The sequence below is a fragment of the Coccinella septempunctata genome, chromosome 1 (genome assembly GCF_907165205.1).
Source record: "Coccinella septempunctata chromosome 1, icCocSept1.1, whole genome shotgun sequence".
Lineage (NCBI taxonomy): Eukaryota > Metazoa > Arthropoda > Insecta > Coleoptera > Coccinellidae > Coccinella > Coccinella septempunctata.
Genome location: NC_058189.1, coordinates 47918152 through 47934544, shown reverse-complemented (window position 1 = coordinate 47934544; position 16393 = coordinate 47918152). Strand labels below are relative to the sequence as shown.

At 34.9% G+C, this 16393-nt stretch overlaps 1 protein-coding gene across 2 annotated transcripts in view; it reads right to left on the bottom strand.

The window, feature by feature from the left end:
• The window catches only part of LOC123322636 (pleckstrin homology-like domain family B member 1), a 76939-nt gene that overhangs the window by 4527 nt on the left and 56019 nt on the right, over nucleotides 1-16393 (bottom strand). For both annotated transcript variants that reach the window (XM_044910592.1, XM_044910593.1), the window contains 9 exons: nucleotides 15570-16101; nucleotides 11306-11612; nucleotides 10583-10716; nucleotides 10018-10362; nucleotides 9543-9909; nucleotides 8632-9415; nucleotides 7361-7507; nucleotides 6975-7116; nucleotides 5389-5464 (listed from right to left, as the gene is read on the bottom strand). In XM_044910592.1, the coding sequence (XP_044766527.1) occupies nucleotides 5389-5464; nucleotides 6975-7116; nucleotides 7361-7507; nucleotides 8632-9415; nucleotides 9543-9909; nucleotides 10018-10362; nucleotides 10583-10716; nucleotides 11306-11612; nucleotides 15570-16101 (2834 nt within the window). The remainder of the gene's footprint in view (nucleotides 1-5388; nucleotides 5465-6974; nucleotides 7117-7360; nucleotides 7508-8631; nucleotides 9416-9542; nucleotides 9910-10017; nucleotides 10363-10582; nucleotides 10717-11305; nucleotides 11613-15569; nucleotides 16102-16393) is intronic.

The window sequence follows — 16393 nt, the reverse complement described above, 5'->3', positions numbered from 1 at the left end:
AACGAATCTTGCCCTCACTGTACAGAGTGGGCAAAATTGGTGATACCTGAACTACAACTTTTTAACCCAACGAGATAGAGAAAAATGAATGTACCATTCATTTCGTCTTTTTTCGAGAAACTAATAATGCCATCAACTGTCTCCTATCGTCTTTTTTTTTGAGTTATAGGCCAAAATTTAAATTTGGGCGATTTCAACTTTGGTCATTATCTCCGTTTCTGTTTGTGCTAGGATGTTGAAATGAAGACACAATACAGAAACTTTTTTGTTAGCCATCCAGTGGCGTACTATGACTTTTTCCTACAGGTTTATTTGCTGAGCTATAACATAAAGTTATGCTTTTTCTTATGAAAACAGTAGTTTAAAATGACTTAGAAAGAATCGTAATTTTTTTACCGTTTCAGAAATATATTATACATCACCCTCAGTCTTTCTAAGTCATTTTAAACTACTGTTTTCATAAGAAAAATACATCTTTATGTTATAGCAAAGTAAAGCTCAGCAAATATACCTGTTGAAAAAAATCATAGTGCGCCACTGGATTGCTATCAAAAAGTGTCTGTATAATGTTTTCATTTCAACATCCTAGCTTAAACAGAAACGGAGATAATGACCAAAGTTGAAATTTTAATTTTGACCTATAACTCGAAAACAAAAGAAGATAGAGTAATGCAGTTGATGGCATTATTACCTTTTCGAAAAAAGACGACCGTAATGTGTCATGCATTTTCCTCTATCTCGTTGGGTTGAAAAGTTGTAATTCAGGAATCATCAATTTTGCCCACCCTGTACATAATGAAGTTGTAGCAAAAGCAGTTGGTTTATTATAAGTGTATAGGATTCAGTGTAAATGGATAGTGTTGGATGTAATTCAAGCACTGAATATCGAACTAATTACACTCTCTCATAAACTTATTATACCTAAGTATAATGCACTTTCTGCACTCAGTGTTGCTAACAATTGAGTAGATGTTAAAAGGTGTAGACCAGAACAAAATAGGCAATGCAGTACTTCTACAATGTGACTCCTTGTATAAGTTTTTAAATGTCACGAACCAACTCAAAATAAAAACGTGACATCGATATCATATAATGTTTTCCATATTGAGAAAAAAAATTTTGCGGATCACAATCAATAATATTTCTCGAAAGTCAATAACAGATACAATGAAATATCAAAGAAAAAATAATTTTTTTGGTTTTTACTTCCGAAATTAATTTCAGGGGAATCAAAACTCACCGAAAACACAATCGCCGAATTTCTATTCTGATTTTTGCTCTTCTGAATGCCCAAACGCACATAATTAATCCACAACGACATTTTCACAGTTTCGGTTAAAAAATTTCCCCCGTATTGGAAGCGATTAAAGTTGAAATTCTATCGAGAGCGTCCGATCGATCCTAGTTTACCAACTCGACTCTGTCGTTAGATGGAACAACGATACGGAACGACTGAAATAGTTCGTGGAATATCTTCACGCCAGAAGATTTAACTAAATTATTTCGGAATAAGGAAGCAAGTTTCTAATTTTACAATGAACTGTCTCCGTAGAATTTTATTGCACTCGCTGTAATGTAATACCGGCGGGTCGATGGAGTTTCTGTAAGAAAAGGAAAGTGACTTGATGTAATCGCCAAACGAATGAGCGTGCAATTCATAACTCCTAAAGGAGTCTTTGCTTCCGCCTTAAAATATGAATTTTCTCACATGCATATAAGATTTTCTCGGAAATATAGCAGGAAACATTGACGGTTAATATTTTACGCTTAGCCTATAACTATCCCAGTAATTTTTGAACAAAAATCGCCCAATAAGGATATATTTTCTACAAAGTTTCTATAGTTTTAATGACTTCATTAATAACTCAGTAAAACTATCCAAGGTTTTGGCAAGATTTGGGATGATGAGCTTAAATTTTCGGAAGTCATAGACTAAACTTATCTTTCGAAGAGATGTTCATGATGTGTCTGTAAGACATAGGAATAGGCTTATGCTGCCCCGATTGAGATCAGCCATGATTCAGCGATCCTTCACGTTTTGTGCTGTCAGTATATATAATAGCTTTGAGTACCTATTCGATAGTTACTCTGTGAATGGTGTTAGGAAACATTTGAGAAGACACTTGCTACTTTCTCAGAATAGTTAGGATTATTGTTTTTGTAGTATAGTATAGTTGTAGTTTTTGTAGAAAATATTTTTTTTCATCTTGTTTTGTTATGTTATATCAGAAATTTTTTTTTCTTATTTGTTTTCGATAAAATTATTATAAGAGGTTAAGTAGAATAGCTATAGGCTCATGATTGTATTCATAGAGTACAAAATAAAGGCCCTTTATCATTATTATTATAAACAAGCAGTTCGAAATGGCTCTTTCCACTTATTTGAAGTTTTTCCCTGATAACTCTGAAAGTTTCCATTTTAAGTAGAGGGTTTATTCAGGAAACCCCTCCCTCTTTTTTCACGTACAATCGATTGAAACGACAAAAAATTTTGATTTTACTTTGAAAACCTTGGGTGTTGATTAATTCGACTTATCTAACTTGATAATTTTCTCATAAATACCCTGTACATTTGCGATCCAAACAATAAACAGCATTATCATGCTACAGAATGGCAAGGTGTGACCTATTTTCAAAATTTTCTCCATAAGAATTCGAATAACTCATAAATCGTTGAGTTTTTACCCATGAAATGGCATAGTGTTGAAATTGTTATAAAATCAGCTATCTAACGATGCAATACTGGCCGCGCCATTTGGAATTAGAATGTAGAAGGCTCTTTCCGGCATCACCGAAGTTGCACAGGCATGAAAAATTTTTGAGAGAAAGTTGCCGGCAGTGGCGGCTGGTCTGTGAGGGCTATAGGGCTACAGCCCCCCATACAAGAAATCACAAGAAATCAATCCTTTTATGCTATTTACCTTTCCATACGATTTTCAATGAAAATATTACTTTCCACGGTTATTTATATAATTTATTAACGTAAAACTTTCATGCAACTCATGCAGTTTTGTTTATTTCAATCATAATCTAGCAGTTCGTGCCTGCATGGGCGATGAATCGTGTAGCCCCGAATTCTTGCATTCGGACAGTCATTCGGCTCCAGCCGCAACTCTTCGTGTCGGTCGTTTTAAGGAGTAAAAGGGCTACGATAAAAGTCGCCCCTATCCGCTTCATTCTAGCCGCTGCCGGCTAGCGTATAGACATCTTAGCGTGCGTTCGTATTTGTTTACGTTTTCAAATCACGGCGGACAATAGTGTTCAAAATATTTTAAAAACTGATTTCGCGAGGCTTTCGCTGGCGGAAAAAAGCCGTATTCAACTGCTGGGTAAACCGACTCCCGATTTAAATTTAACCCAGGCAGATAAAACTCCAAAAACTTCTTAAGCAAGACGATTCTCAAGACAAGTGTATAACAATTGATAACGTATGGGCAAGGGCAGGATTTAGAGATTTGAAGCACCTTAATGAAAAAATTAAGAAGCATGAGCTATCTGCCAAGCATGTAAATTGTTCGACAGAATTAGCTTTTCTGGTTACGACTAATATCGCTGCTCAATTAGAATATCGGAATAATATTATTAAGCACAACGAGCAAGTAGATAAGAACATGTATTTTTCAAAAAGAATTATAAATTGCATAAAATTTTGCGGAAAACTGGTTTTTAAATTTCATATTTTTATTATTATTCTAAAAGTAGCCCCCTAGTGAACTAAATCACGAGCCGCCACTGGTTGCCGGAAACCCCAAAATGCAAATTTTGAGCACAAAATTATGAAAAACTCTTCATAAACTTCTAATAGGCTACAGAGGTGAATCACCCTGTACAGACATGAAACTATTTACTTTAATAATGATGTTGAAGTAAGGACTTGTGATCGTCAATGATAATTTTCTTTTTTGCTCCTGAATTAATGTTTTTACCACGGTAAAAAATAACTAGTTTTGAAGGAATCATTTAATATACAGGGTGTCCCAACGAAAAGCGACCACCAACAAATTTTCGAACATATATTCAGATAAACTTCTCCCTCACAGTTTTCCGAAGAAGAAATTTACCAATAATATTGTTACCCAGAATTCCAGACAAAACATTTTTTTATGCATTCCGCACTGAAGACCTCACAAAAAGGACTTAAAATTTCCGAATCAAGTATTTGATTGTATGGAAGCAAATAGAAGCATTTCCAAAGTTGCAAATAAATCTATAAAAATGTAAATTCCGATATACTTATTCGACTTATTTCATGTCACCAGGAGATCACCTAAACTGTCGAATTTTCGGTGGTTTACAAGTGGCCAACCCAGATGTTGAATTTGCGTATTCAGGCCGGAGCATTTCACATTCGATAATACAGATAAAGAGCATTAAAAAAAATTCGTAGTTAATCAGTAAAATTTTTAAGGTAGGTATTCTGTGTTTAAGTGTATACCTTAGCTTTAACTATCAGTTATCACAATACGCGGCCCAATTCTGTAACTCCAGATCGAATAGAGATAGTATGCGTCGAATAGAAATGTACCAGAAAAATTGACCAAATGGTGCAATGTCTGGCACCTACATTACATAATAGGACCCATTGTGATTCTCTTTCAGATTCTGCAAAGCAATGAAGTACACGTTTCGGATTAAGAGAGAATCTGCTAAAAATCTGTTGAAAAGTTTTAATATCAAAAATTATGCTAAAGGATAATGATATTGATTTACATGGTGAGTCTTGCACATATATTTCAACAGAAAATTCCTGAGGTCCAAAGAAAGACTTTTTGGCTTAAATATTTTTTCCAAATCGGCTCTATTAAAAAGATACAGGTTGTTAAAAATCCATAAAAAAATTCAATTGTGAGTTATATCTCACAAACGATTTTATCGAATGGAATTATTTTCGGAATATAGTTTTTCATTAATGTGATGAATCTTCTCCGAACACAGAATTCTGCCCACATCATCCAGTACTTATAATAAAAATACCAGAAATTCAAAGAACCCAACTCTTAAAAGTAATCTGAACGCTCACTAATGAATATTTGACCATTTTGAACAATAAAAGTATTCTTCATATTTTCTTGCATAATGCGCCGTTTACGAGTAAATTAATATGCAAAAATAAAATATCTGCGAAATTCGAAAAATTGGGTATTTTGGCTGAATGCAACTTTTCCATAGCCTACTTGACGACGAATTTTTTTTTACGTGCGTTACAATCACGAATCTTTACAAGAAGTTGAGGTACAATAGCGAATTTGAGATAAATTTTATTTTAATAAGAGATTTGTTCGTCCACCATTTTTTCCGATTTATTCATATATCACAGGCGTCCACAGACGGGGGTTGTGGGGGCAATTGCCCCTCTCCAACACAGTACATAAGAAAATAATTACTTACCGCATCTGACTGATCTGGGGAACTAGATGTTTCTTTCACTTCGTTCCTATCGGTATTACTGTCATCTGTTTTTTCCCTGTAAAGATTGAAAGGAGTCTTTGAACGTGAAGATTTGCGTGTTCGGTTTCTCAGAGAAACCTTATGAGAACACAATAGTTATTGATATGCTAGTTGAAGGCATTGTTTTGTAAAATGGCAAACAATGAGTTGAAACCAATGAATTGAATTTCTAGGCGATGTCCAAATAAAGGCGAATCATGCATTGAATATTATTTTAGTGGTTGCTGAATTAAAGCCTGATTGAATTTTCTATACTCATTTCATCAAAATTTGTTGCTTTTGAACTAACTATATACAGGTGCAACTTAAAGATATACCAATATTTAAGGTAGCCATTATAGCCCCATTTCAAGAAGAGAACCATATATTAACGAATGTCGTGAACGTCCTTAAATTTGAGATATATAGAGTAGTTTGAAAAAAAGATTTAAATAACTCTCACATAAACGATTTGACCACGACGTTTTTTATATTTTTAATAAATAATTATTGATTTCAGAATGAAAATTCCAGACATTTTTTTTATTTCAAGAAAAAGGGTCGTACTATTTTATTTTTCAAAACATTAACATTGTTTCAACATCAGAAAATGTATCTCGATGCATTGAAGACATGTGGCAAAATTCATGAGGATACCAATAGTAGAGCATCAGTTGCAAAGAAGTATTTCAAAAGTAAGGACATTCAAGACCTCCTTTGTGTGAAGTTAGACGTCGGATACACTCCGGACGATGATTCTGAACGCTGCCCATGTGTTACACTATCACAATAGAATCTTCAGGTAAGTGAAGGTATACATCTTCACCTTCTCCGATTGAAAAATATTGAAAGGATATATGTTTCATGAATCTAACTTAATGATATTTTCGAAACCACGATTCTTTTCATGGTTTAATAATAATTTTAATTAATCGAAATATATATCGTTCCCAAAAGTAACAAATCTAATGTCTATATCGGCACAAGGAACCAATAATAAACATTTACAATAAAAGATACAATATTGTCATAAAAACAAGTATTTCATGTAAGGAGAAAATTAAAATGAAAATGATAAAAACCTTATCCCAATGAGGAAATGATCAAATAGTGTGATATTTTTTATGTCAAATTTTATCACTTTCGTTTTAATTTTCTCCTCACATGAAATGCTTATTTTTATGACAATATTGTATCTTTTATTGTAAATTTTTATTATTGACGTTTAGGACCAATAACATAATCCTATATTTTAGAGCTGCGATTGTTTGAAAAAACGGATAATTTTTAGCAATTTCTAATACTAAGGTTATTTGTTGGGCCTCAAAGCAGATCAATTGAAATTATCGATCTCTTCCTAATGGACTGACGAAATGTGAGAGTATGAAAGCTTCCATACTGATTACATAACATATATCTGTAAAATCAAGTGATTCGAAATTTGCATGGCTGTAGATTAGATTGCACTCATACAGATCAAAATGTGAGGTGAAATAATGGAATTAACAATTGAATCAATTTTCCGCATAATTCCCAAATGCACTCACCCGCTAGCCGTTTCCTCAGAACCAGTAGATGTCATAGAGGCACAATCTTGTAATCTCTGAGCCCATTTGCTCTTCACTTCTTGCTGAGCGCGTTCCTTCAAAGCTTGTACCCTTTGTCTTTCCTGTTCGATCACTTGAGAGCCTGTAATGTCAGAAAATGAACATTTCCTAGTTCCCCCTCGCAAAATTCTAATCAATTATTCGTCATTGACCTCATTTGAGATGAAATCTCTATTGATTTGTTTGAAAATTGATAAGATAAGTACAAAAATGATTACAAATGATAATAGATATCTTTTTCCTCTACAAATAAAAAACTATAAATTATCTCCATCGATAGAGGAAACTGCATTTATAGTAATGAAATAATTTTATGTAACAAATACCTTGTTGACACAGATGGAGATGCCTGTTCCTTTCGATTTCTTTCAAAGATTCGATTGTTTTCCTGTTTAAGGAAGCGATATCAATTGGTGAATCAGAAGTTACCTTACTGATTCGATCAATATCATCTTGGCTGGGGAACTTTTTCTCTGGAAAAAAAAACTAGGGTTATCATATTTCCTAATGAGAAACAAACTGTTTCTTATATGAATATCTTAATATACAGTGTATTCCCAAATTGGGATACAAAAAAAAGAGGAGATGACTTGAGTAATTTAAAAGAAGTGTCATAAACATGGGACCGCAAACGACTCGTTTTCGAGATACAGGGTGTTTAAAGAATTTTTTAGGGTTTTTCTCTTATAGTATCTACACTTCACAAGATATTCAACTGAAATTTGGCATAAATATAATAATTGATAGCTTACACTATGTGACATGCCAATTTCGATAGCAAATCTACAGGGTGATATTTTTTCTGGAACACTGTCAAGTGTTTTCCTCCAGAACTCCTTTTTTGGTGAGCCACTGTAAATTTGAAAAAATGTAAAAAGAATCTTCGTTGTCATGCCTAACTTCATGGTCTCTTGTAGTTTTGTCGTATCTGCTACCGATTTGAAAAAAAAAATTTTGAACGATTCCCTCGAAATCTTAAGGAAAATGCAAATTGTCATAAAAATTCAGATAGTAGGCTGTACTGAATAAATCTTCCGCTAGTTTTGACACATCAAATTAAACTCGGTATTTCTAATGATGAATATGAATGTGTTTTCACAGCTTGTTTTGATGCCAATCCAAAAATTCAAACTTTAACACCCTGTATCTCGAAAACGAAACGCTAGCGATTCCATGTTTATGGGACTCTTTTTCTTAAAATTATTTAAGGAATCTCCCCAATCTCCCCTCTTCGTTTGTACCTCCAATTTAGGAACACCCCGTATAAAAGAAATTCGCCATTTTGTTAGTTACACCATTTAAAACTAAAGATGGCTTTTGATTCGTTTGATTTGTGAAAGGCCTGATTATTGTAAAAAACATTGAAACATTGGAAAATTCAATGAAAGAAGTGATTGAGGAATTAATTCTCATACTTCTGCGTAAGGCCACTAGGTGTCGCTATGGTACATGTTGCCTTATGGTAAAGGTTCTATATTTGATATTTGTACTATACTTACAGATTTTAAGTATAATTCAAGTCTTTTTACAAAAGCGTACGGAAAAAAAAAGTTTCAAAGGATTTTACTTCCCTCATAAAAAGGTTTTTTTTACATACCTATACCAGGTTCGAGAATCATCTTGTCTTGCATCAACTTATCATTCAAAGAATGGGACATCAAGAAACCGTGCTGGGATGGTATATTTGAATTACTGACAATGATAGAACAACTCAAATCTTTCAAAATATTGAAATCGTGTTGGAACAGATCTCTGGACTTATCACTATCTGTGTCACTGGTCATTTCGTGTTCAGATTCTTGGTCGGAGAATTCAGCTAATTTTGCATCAACATCCTTCAGTCTATTTCTTACTTCCTCTAACCTAACTAGGCAATTGATTTTTTGGCTTTCTAACGATTTGTACTCTTTATTATTAGCATTTGCGGCGTCTATGCTCTGTTGGCCCAAGTCATGTATTTGTTTCTGTAAATTTTCAATTCTGTGACTTAAATCTAAAATTTCTCTTTGTATTTCTTCTCTTGTAGCTAGCCAATTCGCCTCCTCTTCTAAGTGGTGGAATTCTAAATCTTCAAAAGATTTCCTCTCACTATCCAAAATTTCCTGGCATTTAAGATAATTTTCAAATACTGTTTCATATTCCTCTGTTGTTTTATCAGTGGAGGCAAGTCTTTTTTCTACTTCTGCCATTTTTTCTTGAGCTGCTTTTAGCCGATCTTGGCATGTCCTCTCATTTTCGGTTTGTTTGTGCTGGGCTTCCTGCATAATACTTTCTACCTTTTGGGCCTGTTTCAAAAGTTTTTCTTTTTTCGACTTGAGATTATCCAAATCCAGAATTTTGGATTTGTGTTCACCCGATAGAAGTGCTCTTTCCATGTCCATCTGCAAAAATTCTGAGGTTTAGGTTTTTAGCTTGGTAAAATTGAAGGAAAAAAAAATTCATTTCAGAGGAGTACTTCCAAGTGATTAGGGATGAAAATTATAATTATGAATTTGCAATTTTCCTCACCTCTATATGCAATTCTTCCTCTTGAATTTCTATTTCAGAAATGAGGGTTTTCAGATTTCCAACCGCATCCAAAAGCTTTTTCTTTTCTGTCTTCAAACTCTGATATCCAGATCTGCTCGATTTGTTTGTGCGATTTGAATTACTGAAGCTGCTTGTTGTATTATAATTGTTTACTTTTGTGTCTTGCACCAAGTCTACATCGTCCAAAGGTAAAATGAATTTTGTAGGTGTTGGTTTTCTGTTGTTGTTTTCAATACTGTTGTCTTCTATTGTATCTTTAGTTCTATTCAGATTCTCTAATAGGTACTGTTCTTTTTCTAGGATTGTAAACTTGTTTTCGATTATATTCGTTGCATCTTTCGGTGAACTAAAAATTTAAGAGATTAATATTAGATACCTAAATCATAAATATAAATTGGATATATTGAATTCATATAGATGATTTCAAAAATATTCTGACTAATGCAAGACTCACCTTTCCTTACTGGCAGTAACAAAAGTCTTTATTCGAGTTCTTGGAGAATTGGGGTAGTGACTGGTAGGGGTAGACTGATACTTTATGTTCTCATAATTATTAAAATCATTTTTACGTTCACCACTGGATATTTCCGGGGGTGTGAAGTCTATATTTTCGTAATTTGACGTAACTGTTTTTCTGGGTAGTGGAAAATTCAGGGGTGTGTTCTCGTAGGCATGCTGACTAGACTTTTGGAAATCAAATATGCCTGGCGATGACGGTGGAGTACTATAAGGTGAACCTAAAGGACCTTGCGAGATTTGTTGACGCTTATCTCTTGGGAGTGAACCATTTGTTTTTATCCTGAAAAAGTATGTAGATAATGAATTCATCTACCAAACTGTTTTTCGAGTCTTTCTTAGATACTTTTGCTTCACATTCAATTTACTCAGTTAGTCACAACAGCCTCAAAAAACTGCAAGTATTATTTTTTGTGATGGTTGTGAAAATTAATTTTCAAAATATTGAATCGTAGTATTCATATAGGTAATAAAAATGGGAATCAGTTCCAATCCACACTCACCTATTGGGAGTTACTGGTTTATTCTTATCATTTTGTGACTGCTTCTCATATTCAGCACACATATTCAAAATCTCCTCCAGTCTAGCTTGCTCTGCTTTCTCTAATTCCTGCTCTTTAATTCTGTCTTGTTGAGCCTGAAAGAAACAACATACTGGGAAAGAGATTCACGACATTCTGTTAGCGAGGTGTGAATATATTTACTGTGTTCTCTTTTCACTGAAAATGTTATAATCAAACATTTGTCCAGGTATTGATAAACATTATCTGATGGGAGATAGCGCATAAATCGGATCAGAACTTTGACTTGACTAGACCATATTGATGTAAGTTGAAAATTTTGCGGGTTCCGTATATTTTATTCAAATATACCTATTTGAAGTATTTGAACTCAGATTTTATGGAGACCAAAACCCTTGCCTAAAGGATATCAGATATGATATTTATTGTAATCCAAATATTTTAGACATTTTAGTCCCATTTTAGATATGTAGTTTCATGGCTTTTTTTGAGAGTTGCGACTTCAAGTATTTTTTTCAATTGTTCTTTTCTATTTCATTATTTAACATATGCCTTCACGGTTTTCATTTGATGCAGCTTAATCAGGTGGCTCGCTTTTTAGATGGATTTTCCTTCTAATAAATTCTATTTTGAAAATTGTCATTTGAAGAACTAGTATTTAAATTATCAAGAAGCTACTGATATTTGTTAATGCTGATTTATTACCTGATTCCTCTTGATTTCTGCTTCTTTCTTCCTTTCGTGTAATTCTTCTGTATTGTCATATATACTACCATTCACCAGTTGATCCAGTGAGTTACTTCGTCTATGAATTGCTTTCAAGTTTTTATGTACAGGACTTGGTGTGACGCTGCGGTTATACGGACCTGGATTTCTGTCGTATCCTGGAGATGGAATAATCACTTTTTGGGCGTTGATATTTTTACTGCCGCTGGAAGTTTTGTTGAAGTTCTCGTTGTCTTCATCTAAATTGATGTTTTGTTGCTTGATACCGTTTTCGTAAATCACGACTCTGTATAGATTGAGGAATGAAATGTATTAATGAATATTCATTGTTCAGAAGTGAGATTGGTTAAACGGCTACCCTTCAAAAATATTATTATTTATCAAAGCGCGAACTTTAGAACTGAACCTAAGGTTATGCTTTATTTTTAAACAACCGGTACTTCGAATAGAGAATGATTGTGTTTTTATGTTAATTTCAGCTAGGGAATGATATGAAATAATCATCATTAGAAATATACTTTTTACAATTAGCATGTTTATAATTAATGGTTCTCTTTTTGGGCGATGGCGATCATTTGGATATTTTGCTTCAACTGCGTCAAAAACCCAGTTTTTTCTCTAAATAGCAAGGACAATTCTGCTCGTTAAAATAACCGCTGCAGTGAAAATTAGTGTAGTCCAAAAAAAGGTATAAGTTTAGATTAGTGCCCACCTCCGATTTTGTCGTTGATTTTTTCTTAGATAAAGCATTGTATGAAAAATCGATTGGTACATGTCTCAACTTTAGGAGACTTGTAGTTTGGGAGATATGATTTTTTGAAGTTCTTATGAAAATTGCGAATATTCCGTATAAATCAGTCGAATTGTAACATTTTCCCTGTTTAGCGCTTAAATAACTAAGTGCAATCGTTTATGCGTTTAATTAATATCTTAAAATGGTATTTTCATGTACAAATATGATTTTTCACTGTCCCAACCTAAACTAACCTAACCTAACCTCAAAACCATTATTTATATTTTCATCGAAAAATGAAAAATTTTCCACATTTTTCGGAATAAACTAACTGAAAACGTTAACTCATCGAGTTATCTTAAGGCTAACATTCGAATTCATTGAAATTGATGAAAAAATCGAAGACAAAAATCCAAGGTGGGCGCTAAAGTAAACAGGAGCCCCAAAAAAATATGTTTTTAGATATTGATAGCGATCTTAGTTAACAAGCATCGAAAAAACATTCCCTACGATGCCAAGTATAAAAAGGAAGATGGGAATGGAAACTCACGCCCTAAATCCTCGAAAGAAATACTATTAAATGGTATATTTATTGGTTCGAATCCAAGGCTGGAACTGGGATGGTAATATTGGGGGCTGGCACCTGATGCTCACATCGCTAGGCCGCTGTACAAGCGTCTTTCAGTCAGAAATAATTACGAACGAAAGATGTGTGAAAATAAACCTAGATAGAAACTATCAGAAATAGCATTACATTCTGACAGTCAGGTTGCGATCAAAGCACTGAACTGCACGTCATCGGTTCTAAGATGATATGAGAGTGCCGAGAGAAACTCAACGAATTAGGCAAGAATAACAAGGTCTGTTTAGTCTGAATTCCTGGTCACTCGCGAATCAAAGGAAAAGAAGAGGCCAATACACTTGCCAGGAAAGGGGACTTACTCATTCTATAGGTAAAAGAAAATGTACCTACAAGAATGAAGAAAAAACTGAGAGAGAAACACTCTTGAGGAATCTTCAGAAACTGGAACGTTCCAAAAAGTTTCTTGGAAACCTCTCTATTGCGAGATCTAAGAAATTGGTATCTGGATTTTAGCAAGAATATGCTACACCTCCTTACTGGATTCCTTAAAAGGCATTGTTGCCTCAGAAAGCACCTAATGAGAATGTATGCAGATTCCGTGTGGTAGGAGGATGAAACTCCCGATCAACTGGTGACCGAATGCTTCGCCATTGCTAGCCTACGCAAAAAATACTTTGCAAGTAACCTCTTTGATGCCATTCCAGATACTGGAGTTGATTAGTAGAACTCTGAAACTGGATGGCGAGCTAGTGACCACATAGTGGCGAAAACAGCTTTGATGAGAAGCACAACAGATCTTCAGATCGCAGTGTAAACCCACTTTAAAATCTACATTCTACTTCCAACCTTCCACGAATCATGAACTTCTAGACATATGTTGATGAAGTTATCAATGGAATAGTCCAACAGTTTCACGCAGCTTCTAGTGAAAACCAGGGTATTCCAAAAATCCAACATTGCGTCCAAGATATTCTGACTTAAATCCCGTCGAGCACGCTTGGGACCAATTACGAAGAGTCCTTGATGCCACAGCAGGTAACGCTTCAACAGCTCCGATATATTTTTCCACAACTTTGGCAACAAATTGAGCAGGATTTTCTCAATAACTTGGTGAAAAGCATCTAGAGAAGATTCCAAGCAGTTTTTGATCAACGTGGAGGTTTGTATTGAGGGTGAATAGAACCGTGAGTTTTTAAAAATTTCAGAATTTGATTTTCCGTAAAATTTAATACTTTTTAAAATATTCTACCCTGAAAAACTAAAGGTTCAGTCAGAGTCAGAAGAGAAGACTGCGACCCACAACGAATCTAGAAGTTGACGGCGAAGAAATCGATTGGAAAAATCAGCCAAATATTTAGGAATAACGCTTGACAAAGGACTCACTTGGAAAAGCCATATCAAACAAGCAATCGACAAGACGAAAGCAGCGATGAATAGACACTACCCTCTGATAGGAAAAAGCCACATGTCGAAAGAGACAAAATTGAAGATTATTAAAGCCGTTGCTAGGCCTCTACTAACTTATGGATCAGTTGCCTGGAGTTTCGCGGCAAAAAGCCATATCAAAAGAATTTAGGCCACTGAAAACAACCTGCTACGTTGTGCAATAGATGCACCTTGGTTTGTCAGGAATAAACAGATTTATAGGGACCTAAAATGGGAAACCATAACGGAATTCATGAACAGAAAAGCAGAGAAATTATTCGAAACAGCGAAAAACCATCCGAATCAAGAACTCAGGAGACTAGTGGACTACGACCAGAGGAAGACAAAAGGAGAATGGGAATTTACCGAAGGAGACCAAGAAATCAATTAAAAAGAGATTAAAATAACAACAGACTCTTATTGAAAAATCCAATAAAGTGTTATCCAATAGAGAATAAACACATAAATCCCAGCACGATAGTGTGCGAGAAGAAAACCGACTGAGAGATGAACGGTTTATAGGCAAATTCCCTGAACCAATATTCAAGAAGCAAGAAGGGTTTTTACCGGGTCTCGAGCTCAGGAGAATGAGAATCCCCACACTTGTTCCCCCTCAGGAGAGGGTGGTTCGTCTGATTTGTAGATTTTCTCCCTGCTACACCAAAAAAAAAAACAACTATAGGTTCATACATAAAGGATTTTCCTTAATTAATGCACCAAAATTAAGGAGGGTCTTTCCTATAATCAAATTTACTCATCCCACCCCTTTCCGAGATATCACCCTTAAAAGGTGAGGACTAAAATTCAGTTTTTATTTTTTTTTCTAAAATTTCGGTAAAGCTAGAAACTTGAAATTCTTTAATTTTCGTACACCCGCAAAGAACTTACCACGGGTATATTCCTGTTACATTATACGGGGGTGAAATTAGCAAACCTTACTTTATTTCATATCACAACTTTTTTCGAGATCAGTTTCATGAAATAAAATTATAAATTAAAATCCTTGTTTTTCTTAAAAACATTTTTATTCTTGATTTTTTTTCCCAAAACCTATAGCTGAAGAGAAAAAACATATTTTATAATTTTTTAATAAATTCAGTGGAAAACAGGAAAGATGTAAAATGTGGAAGGATTCAGAATAAATGCTGGAAATGACCACCTCTACCTTGTTTCTAGCTTCACTGGAATTTTAGAAGAAAAATAAAATCCGAATTTCAGTCACCACATTTTAGGGGTGATATCTCGGAAAGGGGTGAGCTGAGAAAATTTTGTTATAGGAAAAACCCATCTTAATTTTATACGAGCAATCATCTCCTGAATTTTGTCGCATGAATTTAGGGTTTTTCTGAAGAGCAAACACAAAAATTCAATATCCTTTACATTTGAAGAGCAGTTTACACTTTTTTTTGCCTCTTCCTTGGGCCTTATGTACTCATTGGAATAAATTATTCGGGGACATATTTCGCTTCCCTTGCCACTTTTGAACTGGACGATTTTCTCACCTGTTATTAATATTCTTCGCATCATTCAACTCTACGTTGACATACAGTGGAGACTTTTTCCCAAACAACGGCCAATCCCTCACTTTAACCTTCTGCTTTTCGTTATGATTCAGTTCGGAATAATTCAAGGCGCTTTGCGGTAGGTTTTTGGCCAAGTTATGCAGATCTGGCGGAGATTTCCCTAGCACGTCCTTGGCCGGGGTATTTACGGTGACGGCGCTAGAGGAGAACACCTTCGGCGAAATTGACTTCTTCAGATTTTGAGCGGCCAGATACTCGAACTTGGACACTTTGGTCATGATGCTGGACGGCGGCTCTTCGCTGCCGCTGTCCGAGAACGACTCTCTAGGGCTCTTCTTTGGTACGGCCGGGGGTTTCTTGAGGAATTTGACCGTCTGAATTTGGCCTTCTTGCTCGAAACTCATGGACGGCATCGAGATTCTCGGATTCGGTAGCACGGACTTCATCAATTTCGCTTCGGCGGGATGGTTGAATCTCATGTAGTTCGACCGTCCGATCGTCAGCATAGCACCTGGAAAAAAAAAAGAATCATATTTTAGCAATCACAATGTATTATAGACCTAGGAGCTTTTAATGCCCAAGCAAAAAGGGTTCAGAGGGGTTAATCCCTCAGGCAAAAAGGGTGAAGAAGGATTAAGAGAACTTTAGTCCCGTGGGTTGTACAATATCATTTTATGCATGTGAGGAGTGAAGAAATGTCAACTCTGTTGACTGATGGATGGCTATCCTGCCTTGCTAACAACAAAGGTCCTATCTGCAAAATGTGATGAATGTAATATAATACAATCAGACATCTACTAACC